The sequence below is a fragment of the Cyphomyrmex costatus genome, unplaced genomic scaffold, assembly GCF_001594065.2.
Source record: "Cyphomyrmex costatus isolate MS0001 unplaced genomic scaffold, Ccosl1.0 scaffold17, whole genome shotgun sequence".
Classification (NCBI taxonomy): Eukaryota; Metazoa; Arthropoda; class Insecta; order Hymenoptera; family Formicidae; genus Cyphomyrmex; species Cyphomyrmex costatus.
This window is the reverse complement of record NW_017275715.1, coordinates 552,903-570,520: the sequence shown is the minus strand read 5'-3', so window position 1 is coordinate 570,520 and position 17,618 is coordinate 552,903. Positions and strand designations below refer to the sequence as shown.

The following is a 17,618-nucleotide window of genomic DNA, read 5'->3' as shown; positions in this document are numbered from 1 at the left end:
CAGATTGTTTCACAATTAATCATGAAAATGGGAAAACTCTTGACGCTATGTTTTAATGCTTATCGTCAAATGGGCATAAAATATATATGCATGTATATATACATACAAATACATATAATTCATACATGTATATAATTATATGTATTATATACTTACTTTTGTAATATATATATATATTTTGCACGAAATATATTATGAGATGAGAAATGTTACTTTCTATTCCTGCATATTACATATACATATATATGTATGTATGTATATATATATATATATATAACATACACGCGTGTATATGTGCCTAGTAACCCTTTCGCTCGGTACTGAGCAAGGTCCACGTAAGATGTGCAAATAACGTTAAAAAATTAAGGGATACATCTTTCGTTTATTTTTATAGCCTAGACATCATTTTATAAAACATAAATCGCTAAAGCGATGTAATTCGCTTAAATATATATATCTATATATTCCGATATTTCTTTATACTATTGAGTTTCTTGGAGGGGTGGGGGTGAAAGGATGGGGCGAATCGTGATCCGGCGAAAATTTGCTAGTACGCTTTTTTCCATTTATATATCAAAAGAGAAGTGCACAATATCGAATACGTTCTACGAATACATATATGTTTTCGACATGATGCTGCAAAATGTAAATGTGATACTCGATGAATGACATCATACATTTATGAGAGAAACAAGTGCATTATGTGTGTTTATGCTCGTTAAAGGGAAATATAAAATTTATCAGCTGCCTGCTCCGAGTTGGTTTCTTTTGTTTTCTTTCCCTTCCTCCTCTTTCTTTTCTTCCCTCTCTTTTTTCTTTTTTAATATGGACACAATCGTAAATGATATCCGCGTTTCACTCATATGAATATGTCCTACATATATACAATAGCGCAGTTATAGCTTCTTCGCATGCCGAAGTCGACCATACGATTCCTTATGCTTTTCGCAAAATTCGATTTCTGCCTCTCTCACGCGTGTGCCATCATAAATTTGAAGTCCTTTTTTTTCCGTAATTTATTTTTTGCAATTTTTTACGCCAAATTAGAATGAATTTCTACCTAAACGAAATAAAAATATTTTTTCCTTCGCATAAAAAGTCACATGCAATTTACACAGTAACCATTCTTTCAATTATCATTCCTACGAATTATCACTTCTGAGTAGTTTGTACAAACCAACATGTAGACGAACAAGCTAGCGATGTGAATACAAAGCATGACAAAACGCCTACGATTTGTCTAAGACAGGCTCGTCGATTTTGCGTATTGTATTCAATTAAACACTTCAGATATACCAATCGCATTGTTTAATCCGCACGTGATGCACATTATTATGTAGAAAATATGTTCCCACTCTCACATTTTTTTATCGCATAAGTGTAAAAAATTTTCCATGCTGTTCTTTTTTCTTCTTTTTTTCATTTTCTTTTATCTTACTTTAAGTCTCCTGGCTGCTCGTTAGAACGTAAAATTCACTAGATACATCGTCAGCGGGAGATATACTCCTCTCATGGACCGATATGCGTTGGCCTTGACGATAATGACGATGACAATCCGCGGGGTTAAAACACATAGTCCGGACCAGCCATGTCTATTGCCCATCGGAATTTATCTCTCTGAGTCTTGTTGTAGATCTTCTCAATCGGAACGTTGTGTTTTTTGCACCTGAAAAAGCATAAAAGTTCGTATAGACATGTGAAGAAGGAAAATAATATGCGAAACAAGTATTAATCATGATTGGTTCAACTTCTATCCAGAATTTTTTATCTTTCTGAGAAATGACGGAGGAATTATTTAAGATAACATCATAATATCAATATTAGCAAAAAGAATATCAGCTATAGTAAATAAAATATGCAAGAATAAATATTGCAAATACACACACACATACACACAAAATAAAAAACTGAAGAAAGTGAAATAATAAAAATTCAGAAATAAAAAAGTTAGATAAAAATATTAAATGTACTTACCATGCAACAGAAATTCTAGGATCAAGATAATTCAATTTGGAGGTACTCAGTGCAATTTCTTTATTCTCTTCTCGGTCAGTTGCCTGGACTTCCAGCTTGGTCAATTGATCCTTCAATCTTTGTAATTGTCTCTTCTTCTTTTCAAATACTCTATAAAAATATTAAAAGCACTGAATTTATGTATGCAAGCTGCATGGTATAAACATGAGCTATGTACAAAGTGAATTTTTTTGGTTAACTGTGTCAAAAAAAAAAGTAATTTTCATTTCAAATTCGACAAAGAATTTAAATTTATCAGGAATAAAACAGTCTTTATATTCAAATGAAATATCATTTAAACTAATAAAGTTTTTATATGTATGTAATATGCAAAATTCAAATAATTAAATTTAAATTATCAAATATCTTTATAAATAAGTTATTATTAGTCTAAGTTTCATTATCTATTACAAACTTATGTTTAATTATTTATTATATGCATGTAAAATATAAATAAAGGATAATATACATTTTTTCCTTCCCAAAGCCCTGTTTTGCACCTTGTCTAGCGTCCTTTACCAACTGCTCATACTCGGATATCAATGCTTTCTTTGTGTCAATCTTTGTCATTAGATTTTCCATGGATTTTGCATGTGTTTTCGGTACTGAGCGCTGATGGTTACACAATATGGCAACGGCGCGATTGGCTCGATTATACGAGAGGATCTTTTCTGCCTCCGTTTCGTTAGGATCGGTTAACTTATCAAGCTGCTGCTGTAGCGTCCACGACGCATTATAAGTTCTGAATACTTTAGCGGTTAGACCTTCCATCAGCTCGTTTAGATGTTTATTCATCACGGTGGTGTTGAGACGATCAAACAGATCGTCCCCAGGTGATTTATTTTCCATGAAGAGCTGCAAATTTTTAAAAACGCGCTTTTCCACTGGCACCTCGTTGTAATATCGAATGGAATCTTTACCTGCGGGATTAATTAATTCCATAGAAATTACATAATTAAATTGTATTATAATATTAAGAAATAAAACAACCATTTATTATCCTTTGATGCCACTCTGAGAATTCCCGGATTTCTCTTTTTAATGCTTTTCCAATGTTTTTTCCATTGCTTAAAACTTTTTATGTCAATGTCTAGCATTTTAATTGGAAAAAATTCTTCGCAATATATTTATTTTTATAAATGTCATAAGCAATCAAATTAAGTTAGTCGTACCATACTCAAATGTATCATTTCCATAGTGTGTGGCATCAAAAGATTAATTATAAATATAATTATATATAAAAATTGCAATAATTCAATTATTACCTAAGAAATCAAACACGACGACGAATTCCTTGCCGTCTTTCTGTTCATGCAGTTTGATATGCTCCACTCGTAACGAGCAACAACCCACAGTGTCCGCTTGATCCTCGTCCTTCTCATTACCGGCTCTGAGTGCCAGTCTGTCAATAAAATACAGAGCGACAGCCCGTTGTCTGATGCGCATTTCCTTACTTTTCCAATCGTCTCGATACTCCGCGCGAATTTTGTCAATCGACTGCGCCAGCTTTCGCGCAGTCTCGTACTTCTGCCAATCTTTCTCGCCCTTGAGCTTGCTAGATGGATTCAGCATTACATACTTCACCTGGCCCTGAATGTTCTCTGTCCAGGAAGCCAGCCATGTGACATTTGAATCGTGTCGCACCTCCTTCCACTTGTGACCGGTCGGTGGTTTTGGCATATTTGAATCTTTCGAACAGTTGATGAGCACATCCTCTGGCTGCACTCGCTTCTTCAATTTGCCCATCTTAGGATGCTCGCCGCGGCCTCTAAACAATCCGGGTGGTTCAATCTTGAAGTTACCAATCTTTTCCTTATGACCGTCAATACTGCAAAAACCATATTCTTTCTGTATCTCCTCATTCTTCTCTTTGATTTTCAACTTCTCTTCCTTTGTCATGGCTTTGCGCTCCTCGCTCTTTTGCAAGAAGTACGTATGCATCTCTTTAAAGTTACATTTGGATAGATCGGTGATCTTGGCACGTTCGGATTCAGTCATCAACTCTCGCCAATCATGGAAAAAGTTGCTGTTGAAAATGGGCTTAGTTGTGTAGTCATGGTCGAGCATGCGTGCGTAGAAGGTTGCGACTTCCTCTGTCTCTTCGCTCAACTTCATCTCCTTGCCGTTATAGTAAAACTTAACGGTAGAGGGTAAGGGTTCATAGGGTGGCGCAAATACTGGTCCTTTGTGCTCCAAGAAATACCATTTTGTTCCATCGCTTTTCTTCTCTTCCTCCCACCTAAATTTCATGTTATATCATGTTGAATATTAATTATAATAATTATAGAACAATGTTAATTATGTTATAATTATGTTAATATAAAAACAAGTTTTTATCTTTAAATTATGTTAAATGGTACATGAAGAAATTGTGTAAGTCTCAAGATGGAGCATGCATTATGAAAGTAAAAAATCAAATTTCGATACTGGATTCGAAACGTGACTGTAAACATAACCTCAAAATGGATGGATTCATCTTTATTTTATGAACTACGTAATTGTGGCTGCCTCCGAGATTGACTAAATATCTCATTGAAAAACGAATTACTATGCTTTTTACAAGATTTTGCATTATATCCACCTGTCATTTGCATCTTTTACTTGAGAATAAATGTAAATTCGAGAGATAATTCATAAGGAAATACAGGTTATGATGCAACACGCAAATGTATATCCAATTTCTTAGAGACTTTTATATTTGGGAGACAAACGTTCCTATTATATACTGAATGCATTCTCATGGAAGATTTACATTACGTTCTCCAATAGGAGAAAGTATTTCCTAGGGACTTAAAATCATGATATTTTTATCCCTAAGAATCAGATCTTATAAAGGCGTGTTCAGATTCCCACTCGAGTGCTCCCTGGGTGTCATGACATCCCTGTTTAACATTTGGTAAACAATAGGATAGAAGGATACATGGATGGCACTCGGGTGGGAATCTGAACATAACCTATGACATAGAAGCAGAAATTCCACATTAATATCCATTTCTATAAATGTAGAATAACTTCAATCTCAGTTCAATTTACTCTATCTTTTTCCTATAATTCTCACACATGTCCGTTTCTACCAATGTAGTTTAATTTTAATCTTGGTTTGACTTTTCACCTTTTTCAAGTTCTAAGAATTAAAAAAAGGTGAAGAGTAAGTAGGATTAAACTTAATCTTAATTTGAACTAGGATTAAAATTAATCTGTTATACACTGATAGAAACGGGCATTAGAACTGAAAAATGTAAGTTACATCATGAATAAAGTTAATAGAAAATAACTAAAATAAAAATTAAGGAAATGCATTAACATAATTTAAGCGGAAAATTTTGAGTGTCCATACCATTTCCAAACTTCCTGTTGTTCCTCCTCTTGTTTCTTTTTTCTAGGGCTTACTTCGCCTATTGCTCTCACTTTTGTAGTCTTCTTCTTTGGTTTCTACAAAACAAACACAATATGAAACCTACTATTCGAAGAAACATTCAAATTAATTTGGAAAAAATATTGTTAATAAAAATTAAATACTGGTGTTTCTTCAGGCTCGGCATCGTAATCATCATCATCATCATCCCCATGCTTTCGTTTCTTCTTCTTGATTTTCTGGTTAGTACCTTTCTTGGTTTTTTTGCGCGTTGATAGCGGAACATCTTCATCTTCGTCCGACTCAATTTTTCTCTTCGTACTTGGCAATACCTTAGATCTCGAAAACTGTATCAATATATTAAATTGGGTAGGGCTTAAACTAAATAATCTTCAAAAATAAAGAACACAATTGCAAAAAACAAAATTTACCAATGGTTTATCCTCTTCTTCCGAGCCATTGTCTGTTTTTATGGTTGTATTGTGAAGATCCGACAGCCTGGTATCGTTTCCATCTGTCGAATCCATAGCATTCTCCTTAATTGGTTCTTCATCATCGTCTTCCTTGATATAAAGCGGTCGCTCACCACCGCTGTCGTCATCATCATCAAATTCTGGTTGCGTCACGAGTTCCTGAGGAAAGAAATATATGTCAGTATTTCGTTTTACATTTACTCTCCAAAACATTAACCGCAAACGAAATCTTACCTCCTTCAACTCCGATTTAAATTCGATATTATAATATCCTTCATTCGCGTGATTTACCTTCACATTTGATTCTTCCTTTATTTTAACTTCCTCCTTAATTTCCTTCTTTTCTTTTTCTTCGCGATGTTTGGCTACGATTGATCACGAAAAATTAAAAATAGAAAATAAATGTTTACGTAAATAAGTTTAAATGTTTCTGCTTACATTTGTCTTTATCATGACGATGGCGATCTTTGTCTTTATCATGACGATGCTTATCTTTACTGGACGAACTTTCTCTGTGCTTGTCCTTATCTTTTTCTGAAGAACGATGCTTCTCTTTATCACTCAAAGAGTGAGAAGTGGAATGTCTGTCCTTGTCCTTTTCCAACGAGTGCTTTTTGCTATCCTTGTCCTTCGAAATACTGCGGTCCTTATCGCGCGAACTAGAGTTCAAGGAACTACTGTGTCTATGCCTATCTTTATCCTTGCTCTTCGAGTCCTTGTCTTTATCCTTGCTCAAGCTATCCTTGTCTTTACAACTGCTGTGATGTCTAAAAAAATTATGTTGTTACAAAATAAATATCATCGTCAAACATTATTAATTAATATTTTAAGGGATATTTTTTTATTTTACCTATCTTTATCTTTGGAACTCGAACTTGATTTGTGATGATGTTCCTTGTCCTTAGTTTTGTCCCTCTCCTTATCTTTGCTGGACGAGCTGCTACTCTTATGCTCCTTGTCCTTACTAGACAACGAACTCTTTCTATCCTTGTCTTTGTCTTTACTATTGCTACTAACATGTTTCTCCTTGTCCTTAACAGAACTGGAGCTATGTCTGTATTTATGCTTGTCCTTATCCCTATGTTCGCTTTTATGATTCCTCTCCTTGTCTTTGCTCTGATCTTTGTTCTTATGATCCGATTTGTGAGATCGCTCTCTATTCTTGTCTCTGTGTTCTGATTTATGCTCCCTTTTCTTATCAAAACCATTGGACATACCATTGATATAATCTAGAAAATTAAAATGTCTAATTGAAGTTTAGATATAAAATTTAGTATTATACAATAATAATAATTTAATAGTAAATATTAATTAAATAGTACCTAAAATAATAACAAAATAAGAAATAAATTTTGAATTTTATTCAAAGTTGAAAACAACATCACAAGTATCAAGGATACTTTGTTTAAATCTGGTTTATACCTGTTTCAATGTAAATTAACTTAAATCTCGGTTTAATTTACTGTTGTTTTTTCTAATTCTTAAAATCAGAAAAGAATAAAGAGTAAATTAAACTGAGATTAATAAGAAATGAGTTAATAAGAAAATGAACCAATCACAATCCATTTCCTTCCTTTCCATGAAATAGAGGATTCTGATTGGGTGATTTTCTTATGCTGTATGCATTGTGAGTTATGCAAAGGTCTGTGCTCCGGTTTTAATTCTTAGAATTACAAGATAGAAAGTAAAAAAATTGAACTAAAATTACAGTTAATCTGATATTGATGGAACAGTAGATCTCAGATAAATTAAATAGATAGATAATTATCATTATTTATTAAGAATTCTAAAATTAGATCCTTTCAATCGCTGAAAACAATACATAACCAACAAAATATAAAAAATTAAAAATCAAATACAAAATAAAAACAATAAAAAATTAATAAAAATAAATTAATTAGAGTTAATAAGCACTTGTTTAATGAGATTTTTTTACCAGAAACATGAACTTAAATTTTTTCCATAAAAAATTAACAATAAAAAATTCGCGCAATTCTTTAAACTTAAAGCCATTATCACATATGATTCACTTGTTTTCGAAATTTTTACTATTCTCTTTAAAAGCATCGCCATCCACGATGATCTTATCCTCGAGAGGACTCAAAATCAACTTTTTCAAAGAACTCCCGAGTTTTTACTGGAAAACGTTGAGAAGATACAAAATTCATAATTAAGGAGGTACGACGGGAAGGGCGACTTCCGCAGGTATCCCGCCTTTCGGCACTTCTTCTGTGAACGGAATGAGACACGTGTTCGATTTCCTCTTTCCCCGGGATTCTCGCGAGTCCTCCGGTCAATTTTAATTCAACTATTCGGTCCCACTTTACGTTTACCTCTCTGTTCAACATTCATCTCTCGCGCGTGCAAAATCCGAATAAAAGAACTCACCGCTATGATTCCCGGAGACGCCGTCGCCACCGCCGCCGTTCTCCTTGGTCTTCTTCTCCTGAAACATGAGCGCGACCGTTTAACGCGACCGGGAAGGTCAAACTCGGGCGCGCGCGTTTGTCGACGACGTTGAAAGCCGGGGGCCACGGGAGAGTACTCTCGCACCTCGGGGTTCGCCCGTCCGCCACGATAGGACTTAGTCGCAGACGCCATTTTGGGACTTAGAAAAATTTCGCGTCGGGCACGATCGGAGACTGCCAAGAGGCGAGAGCACTCCCGTGGGCGATTATCGTGAAAACGCGCGTCTACGTGGACGCAGCAGGATCGCGGCTGCTTACCAGGTTCATCTGCGACGCCGCCTGCTCGAGCTCCATTTTCTCGGGCACACGGAACTTGTACACACAGCGCGGCCAACGATGGACTACCGTGGTTCAGTTGCGCCGTCGACGAAGTGAGAAACAAGAAGCCGCGAATGCGGATAGCTAGGGCGCGAACGTACGCGCACGCACACACAGTGGAGCTCCCGATGAGTGTTCGCGAATTCGTGAGAAAGATGGCAAGTAGAGAGAGAGAGAGAGAGAGAGAGAGAAGAGAGAGAAAGAAGGAGAGACGGCACACTCTGTCTAAGCCGTCCGCAAAACGCCCATCCCGTCTCACGTCCGACGAACGACTGTTCTCTGAGTCCGTGTGCGCGTCGCGACGCCGCGCAATCAGTCTAAGTGCCAGAAACGCGCGACCACGCATGCGCCCGCTCGCCCCGCCACCCTCGTACTACGCGCGATGGCCAGACACGATTCCGATCGCCAAGTCCGATCCGATCCGATGCGCCCCGAGCCGAGCCGAGGGTGTCATTCACCGCAGCGCGAGGTCGATTGAAACCGGTACGATTCCGCAGGAGAGTTCAATACTCGATGCGTGAAGACGATTTTGCAGGGTTGTGTCGTATATTCAAGATTATGTTTACATGCAACTTTAACGTATTGTTTACGTTAGGTTTACACGCATCTGTTTTACGTAGACAGTACAAGCAATGTAAAATATGTAAATTATTATAAATTGGTAACAGATAGAACTTATAATTTTATGATTGTTAATATACCTGACTTTAATATTGATAAATAAAAATATTTAAGAGAGATAGAAGCTTAGTGCAGCTGTTATACAATCTACTGCAATAATGAAGGACAAAGCGCTTTGATGATTTATAGATTTACATTTATATAAATGATATTGCTTAGTTTACATAATTTACATCTGTTTCATGTAGATAGTACACACAATGTAAAGTATGTAAATTACTACAAATTGTATAACAGAAAGAATTGAATTTTATGATTAATATATCATAAAAAAATATGATAAATAAAAATGTATAAGCGAGATGAAAACTTTAGTGCAATCTAATACAATGATAAAGCTTTAATGATTTATAAATTGTTTACATAAATGATAAGTAAAACATAGTTTTTACATCTTTTTCATTAGAGAATACATGCAATGTAAATTATTATAAATTATCATTTGGATAACACAGTACAGCAAGAACCAATTAAATTTTATAATTGCTAATATGTCTGACTTTAGTATTTTAATAAATAAATTTATATATATATATATATATAAATGAGAAGGAGAAATGGAAGCTTAATTTACTATCATCTAGTGCAACAATAAAGAACATAAACTTCGATAAATTATAAATTGTTTACACAGATTACATAGATGACTAAAATTTAGTTTACATAGTCTAAGTTCTTTTCCTATAAATGATACAAGCAATGTAAAATATATAAATTATTATATTAAATAACAGTACAAAAAGAATTAAATTTTATAATTGTTACTATATAACTTCAGTACTGATGAATAAAAATATACAAATAGAATAAAAATTTTAATCCAGTGCAACGCTAAAGAACATAAGTTTTAATGGCTGCGTTCAGCACACACAGTTTATTTCGCAATTATTGGCAATTTTCTTTGTGCTCATTGAATTATACTTTTAGATTTAGAGAAATAGTCCTATCTCAACAATCGTAAAATGATTGCAAAACTGTTGCGTTCTGCTGAACGTATCCAATGTTCTGTAGATTTACACAGATAATACGTAAAACATAGTTTACATTGTATACACGCGTAAAGATGTAGATTATTTTTTACACACAACCCTGGAATTTTATTTTGCAGCCATAAAAAGCACGATAAAATATTCTCCAAAGCGAGATTCAATCAGAATATAACGATCGTTGATCGATTCATTTCTCAATTAACTGATTCTCTTTTTTCCTTTTTTCCTATAGCGGGGAAGATCTTCTCGCGAAAAATAACTCTTCCGGGAATTTTAAAATCCTCTCGCAAAAAGAGTTAATCGCCAGGAATTTCTGAGATATAATATCGTCGAAGTTAAATGGAGAAATTGTTCTTAATCGTAACGTAAGCTTATGGCGTGCAAGAAACGCGATAATTTTAAAATATTCCGTACTTTTATAATTTTGTTAATTTTAAAAGAATAAGTTTATACAAGATATTCCTTGTCAACCAACTCTTTCGTTTGGTTCAACTTCACGTCGGATCGAATTTTGCGAAGTTGTATTAAATTATACGTTCGATTTACATAATAAAATTATATGTATAAAGGTGCCTTTTCATGCTGACGCTCGACGCTCATTCTTAAGTGTCAAAATAGATCACGTGATCTATTTTAACGCTAAAAATGAGCGTTGAGCGTTAGTATGAAATGGCATCTTAATTCCATTAGGCGTTCGATTATTGTCAATTGCAGTTCATTATTTTCCGAAGCATCGACGCGAAAAACTGTTGATTTTTTTTTGTTTATATATTCGAAAGAGTGGTTTTTCGCATCATTATTTTTGAAAAATAAAAAATAAACTAAAAGAATATTTATATATACGTTTTAAAAAATAATATGTCATTCTTTTTCTTGCATGATAATAATTTATAGCAATAATTGTACATGATTTTATTTTTAAATATATTGTAAATGTATACAATTATAATATTATAATTATATATTAAATAAATAATTATGATATTATAATTATATTCCAAAATTCTTAAGCATATACAGTGTATAATTAAGAATTATATAATTTTTAATTATATATATATATATATATATATAATTCTTAACTTTTTAAAATACATGATTCATTTTCCGTGTTGCGAGCTGATTATCTATAATCCACTCGATTAGGAAATTAACATTACGTTATAATCAGGATCTTATATTTCCTGAGATCTAAATCATACGTGTTATACTAAAAAATTTTTTAACGATTTGAAAGAATAGAATTTCATTAACGATAAAAAAAAAAGATTATTCTGTTTTCCAATGATTAACCCTTCAATGTTATATGTTTTATTATACCTGTGATGTTGTCAACATTCAATCCGACTTTAATTGCTTATAACTTTTATAAAATTATAAACATATTGTAACAGATTTTTTTCAACAATAACGTCAAGTATTAAGAAATACAAGCAAGTATCAAGAGGTATCAAGTAAGTATATCTTAATTAATAAAAGAGAGCAATAAACAGAAGTTTCAAAAGATATTTTTTGAAAAAAAATTTGATAGGCCATACCGAGAAATGGCATTGAAGGGTTAAACTCTTTTAGTACTCTTAATAATATTTTTACATGATTGTCAGCTCTATAAACGCAGTTCTATTGGTTTCACACGGATGATATCGTCCTACCGTAAAAGTTACATTACAGTAACAAATAAAATTGTACAATATAAAATCATCAACACCAGTAAATCGTTCCTTGATTCAGTTTTTATGTTTTTCTTTATCTTACGAAACTTTACGACTTGATATACTCTGGCTTTCCTTCGCTATTCCAAATCGTTTTCATTTTTCGAAACGAAAATACTGCATACAATGCTATAAAAAGATTCATTTATTTAATTGAATTCGTTCAGAGAAAATTTTTACTTCTTTTCATATTTTCTAATTTTCCTTATCCTTAATTAGAATTATTATACTTACAAGTGACTTCCCATTCCGATTGCGAGAGAGTGCCAATTTTACGATGATTCGCCGGCAAATTTTGCATGTATTCAACAGCATGATGATAGTCTCGTTCTTGGTCGCCGAGTAAAGGTGCTTCGTGATACGGCGGATAAGTTTCTAGTGCCTGCATATTTCCTAAAAGAGATCTACCCTCGTTTTTGAAACGTTCGTAGAAATCTTCGAACCTGAATATATAAAAAATTTTTCCAAGATAATAATTTTAATCAGAAAAAATAATATTTCTTTCTGATACTCATAAATCCAGTATATTTTAATTAATGTATCTTTGCTTAAAGTTAACAATTTATTTTTACTTATTTTGTCATTTTAAAGGTTAAAATCCAAGAAGATATAACTTAAAATTATGTAAAATTATGAAAAATACTCGTAATAAATAATTTTTCATATTACAATTGAAGAAAATGTCAACTAGACCTGCGAATATCGATTAGCATACATAATTAGCATACATGTAATAACTTTTTATAATAATTATTTGCTAAAATAATGATTAATGGTAGATTTAAGTCCATGTACTTTTTCTTTTACCTTTCAAATGCTACTAATTCAAGACCATATTTCAGAGCCAACTTGCACAAAGTGGGCAAATGCACCAGGAATTCCGGGCAATCGACCACACCATCCAGATGAAAATTGTACTTTGCGCCGAAGAACGGTGGTTTAGATTTGTCCTCGCTTAAAAATTCAACATAGTACACGTCGTTGCCGAATTTATGATCGTCGCAATTTTGCCACCTAGAACTGCATTGTAAAAAGAAGATGAGCGTGCATGCATCTATCTATTAGAGAGAAATATGAAAGCAGAAGGGAGAGAGAGAGAGACGCACACTAAATCATAAGCGTCTGGAATGGTTCCGATGAAATAGCCACCGGGCTTGAGACTCTCACTGGCGTTCCGAATCATACATTCCGCCTGTGGCAGAGATTCAAAGCTGTAATGGAAAGCGAACTGGCAGCTAACAAAATCCAGCTGCATGCTAGGATCCGTGAACTTCTCTCTCAAACGAACCTGCAACATTCCTGATTAACAAAATTCCATTGACAAGTGCGTTTCTTGTAGATGGAATTCTTGTATAGTATTTAGAAATAAGATAGGTCCTCCACCTTTGTACAATCAGCTGTTATGAACTCTGCGCTGAAAATGGGAGCGAAACCTCTATCTTTGGAACCTTTTTTATTCACCATGTCATTGTACCGTTGTTGACACTGTTCCAGCGACACTTGCGCTATATCCGCGCAGATCAAATGTGAAATATTAGCCTTTTTCCACTTGAAAAGGTCTCCGCCTTTGCCACAGCACATATCCAAAACTTTAAGCGAAGTACCGAAACTTTTGCCTTGTCTTACTTTGACTACGTATTCATCTGATAAATAATATAAGGATAAATTTATTGATTACAGAATAACTGATCATTCAAAAATACAATTAAAAAATTAATATAAAATCACAATAACAAGACCAATAATGAGCCAGTTTTAAGTTCAATTTTTCTCAAATTAAATTTATTTTTTACTTTTAAACTTTATATTTTTTAATATAATTAATTTTGAGGTATACTTTATATATGTTATAATGGATAGCTTAATCGTAAAGCAATCGTCTGTCACAAAAAAAAAATTCTGATTCAATTCCCGATGTGATTCCGTTACCTCATGTATATTACAAGAAATTAGAAGCTTATAATATATTATTATTATTATTATTCTAATTCTGCTCCATTAAACAAGGCTATTTATTATAAATATAAATCCAAAATAACTTGGTAACGTATTATAATACTAAGTTTTTCAAAAATAAAAATACAATAAATTTAAAAGTTTAGATTGTAATACTGCTAATTAGTACGAATCAATGATAAAAAAGAATTGGAATTATGAAAGTAGGCAATTAGATATAGATTCTTATTGTTCTTTTCTCACTATTATATTATGATACCATTTAGATAGCAGCAAAAATTAATAATTACAATAATAAATGATGTAAAGGACTCTTAGTTTAAAACAAATAGTAAATTAAAAAGACAAATTAAGAGTCAAGAATTAAAAAATTTAATCTTTAAATGAAGTAGTCAAAAACATAAAATAAATATTAAATTGTCAAAAAACGCAAAAAACATAGCATATAAAAAAAGAATTAAAAAAATAACTTTACATTATCGCAAAATCGTAGATCTTCAAATACATAACTTAACTAGTTTCGACTCCTGAATTGAGTCTTCTTCAGAAGTACAATTAGTGCAGTAATAAGAAGCATTGTTAATAACAGAAGAATCCATTCTTAAAGAAAGAAATTTATTAAAACGACTGTGATCGATCGGTAATAAATCTTAAATGATGGACTCATCTACACACAATTTTTGTATCAAGGCTGTTGCATTTATCAGAATACATATTATCATAATTAACGAAGACATTAAAACAAGAAAATTAAAATGAGATAATGACACGTCTGTACTCTGTTGAAATTGACTGTAAACTGAAAAAGGCAGCCGCACAACAATGTCAAACAAATTAATAATTACTTATAAGCATGCTTTTAATCCAGTTGTTAAAATTCCTCATATACACGATGCGACTTTGATTTCTTTGCGAGAGGCCCTTTTCCTCAAGCGCATTGTAATGGTTGGCTACCAAAACTGTATTGTCAAGGACCCTGTTTGCATCAGTCACATCCTTATTTTTTTCATTGCTTCCAGATGTCGTTAAATCTGAAGGAACGTTTGTACTCTGTAATAGAAAATATATTAGCATTCATTAATAGTATTCATAGTTCAATTTTATATTTAAGATCATTTTAAGATGTTTTAAGCACATAATAAGGAATTCTTCTAAAATTTGTTAAAGTATTATTATATTTTAAAATTATTATCAAAAGATTTTTTATTAAAAATAACTGTCATTAAAAAAAATTAATTGAGTAATCATTTTTCTTTACAACGGAATATTTTTCTGTGAAGTAAACTTTATATTCGTTCATTTTTACAAGTTATATTCCTTGAAATTAGTGCCTTTTAAACATATATTAAATAAGTCTCACAATGTCAGTAAAATTGTGTTAATAGATTTTAACGTCGGCTCTGGAATTTTAAGACTATGGCCAGATTTGAGACGTTTTGAATATATGATTAAATAAATATTGTTTTTGAAATTCAAGGTAGTAATATATAATTAAGACATATACAGTAGATGAGGTATCTTCTTCAGCATCGTGCTTTACTACTTTGGACGGCCGTTCATGATCTGGTGATCGCTTGTGTTTCCTACTTTGAGAACTTTCTGCATTCGTGTCCTTACTTATCTCTGACTTTGCTGAAGTGACAGAGGATGTTTCTGTCTCGCTGGAAGTTATAAATTTGTTCTTTTAACTTTATATTATACATCCAAAATATTATAGAAAAGTGAAAATGACTACACATTGTATGATAAAAATGATTAATTGGTACTTTCATAAAATTCTAAAGTGAAAGTTTAAGGCTATAAATAAAACTATAGTTTAAGACTATAGACATTCGCCAATGACTTTACAAAATCAGAATAATGCATTTTACTTCTATACAAAGACAAAGAAAATATTGAGAACCGATTAAATTAAATATTTTTCATAAGTATTCAGAAATATTTAATTCGAATGAAAAGAAAATCTACTACTGCTATATTTAGCGCTATATCGTGATGAAGCGCGAGGACGAGAAATACCTTGTGTGCTGCTCCTTTTCCTCGTACTCCGTTTTATCGTCCGCGGCAAGTACCGACATATCGTCGGCGCGGCGATACGAATTGTGAATAAAAGGATGTGAGTTACGACTTTACAGTGTGGGAAGTCGTTCAGACTATTCGGAACGTGAGGACTGTTACTGGTTCATCACTGTACACAACGCATTCGGGAACACGAGCGAATTTCACCTCATACCGACGTTGGCCGCAAATGCCGCAAAATACGCCACGAAAAGCGTCGAAGACGTCGCAGTGACGCCAACGGAGATTTTTCACGCATGCGCTGCAGCGCGAGCATCAGGTGACGCCCAGTAACGTATTCATCTTAGAAATGTAAGGTATCGTCAGGGTATCAATCATGTACTTTTTCTCTAGAGCGAAAACGTGAAAAGTGAAAACTTTTATGAATGTATGTATGAACATATACACACATAAATACAAAAAAATTTTACTTTTCACATTTCTGTCCTAAAGAAAAAGTTACATGATCAATACTCAAATCCATAAAAAGAAAAGCTAGAAATGTTTTAAAAAAAGCCTCTAGTTAGTATTAATAAAACAACACAATTTATTTAAACAATATTAAATCTCATGGATCCATTGGGATCGTACATGTAAGAGAACACTATTTATTTAATTGTCGTAAATTGCTGTAATAAAGTTGATTTTTTCAAGTTTAAATTGAATGAGCGAATTTCGTGACTGAATACATTAATTATTAATATATATTGTATATTGATATATAACTATTATAAGTAGAAAGATCTTTTTACTGCATGATAAAGAATCCATTAACGGTGTTTGGTAACAAAATCATATAATTAAATTATATAAATTAATAAATTATGTGTTTGCCTATGTTAAACAAGGATGAAACGATTCTCTGTGTTACACAGTGTCTGATTCCGTCCTTGCTGGAAAGCACCCCGTCATGAAACTGTAAATTGAGGTTACCTGTAATACGTGTACTCTGGGGCTCCATTCTTGAAAAGAAACGTATACGAAAGACTAAGACAATACTATAGTATACGTAACGTATAATGTAGTATTTTCCTAAATTTTCGTATACGTTTCTTTTCAAGAATAAACCCTCTGGACGCATCCATATTGTTAAATGTACAAATTCACGCATGCGTACTGAAATTTGGTCAAGGTCAAACCGATTAGTGTCGCTACTGGGTATGGTTATACTGTGGTATATATTAATTATTAAAAAGCCGAATATTGGTTTTCAATAATTTTTGACTCAAAAATATACTATAAACTTTACAGAAAAAAACAACAGAGACCAAAATTGTTTATTTTCTTCTCGTAAAGCTTTACTCAATGAGAAATGACAATGGAATCAACATCGAATCGATATCAATTCGACGTCGATTTGATGATTTTGAATCAATTTGATGTCGATTCCATTTTCATTTCTTACTAGGTAAGAATTTTTTCAGAATTTTTATGAACTTTTTAGTACTGCATTTTCTTATTGACAACTATTTAAGAACACAATGTAGACCAGAAGCCATTTTAGCAGCTAAGTTGCAAGGCAGGATTTAAAAAAATAATAAATATTGCAACTATTTTTATCAACATAAACAAATTCTGAAAAAATCCTCAAAATT

The 17,618-nt window shown here is 32.8% G+C and overlaps 2 protein-coding genes across 3 annotated transcripts; both read right to left on the bottom strand.

Moving 5' to 3' along the window:
- Positions 1–211: 211 nt before the first annotated feature.
- Positions 212–8,988, bottom strand: Top1 (DNA topoisomerase 1). 2 transcript variants are annotated; one of them, XM_018537387.1, is made up of 12 exons: positions 8,568–8,988; positions 8,230–8,287; positions 6,692–7,070; positions 6,280–6,608; positions 6,076–6,206; positions 5,800–6,000; positions 5,533–5,715; positions 5,351–5,445; positions 3,279–4,252; positions 2,483–2,933; positions 1,975–2,124; positions 212–1,666 (listed from the first exon to the last, which is right to left on the bottom strand). In XM_018537387.1, the coding sequence occupies exons 1-12, from the start codon at positions 8,601–8,603 to the stop codon at positions 1,564–1,566; spliced, it is 3,090 nt and encodes a 1,029-aa protein (XP_018392889.1). In that variant the 5' UTR covers positions 8,604–8,988; the 3' UTR covers positions 212–1,563. The 2 variants fall into 2 exon arrangements, with proteins under 2 accessions (XP_018392889.1, XP_018392890.1); XM_018537388.1 differs by having other exon boundaries at positions 5,533–5,700.
- A 2,845-nt stretch (positions 8,989–11,833) lies between these two features.
- On the bottom strand, positions 11,834–16,247 carry Rnmt (RNA guanine-7 methyltransferase). The gene is made up of 8 exons (XM_018537342.1): positions 15,985–16,247; positions 15,470–15,626; positions 14,811–15,015; positions 13,393–13,652; positions 13,116–13,297; positions 12,817–13,029; positions 12,244–12,452; positions 11,834–12,138 (listed from the first exon to the last, which is right to left on the bottom strand). The coding sequence occupies exons 1-8, from the start codon at positions 16,041–16,043 to the stop codon at positions 12,059–12,061; spliced, it is 1,365 nt and encodes a 454-aa protein (XP_018392844.1). The 5' UTR covers positions 16,044–16,247; the 3' UTR covers positions 11,834–12,058.
- Positions 16,248–17,618: the final 1,371 nt, after the last annotated feature.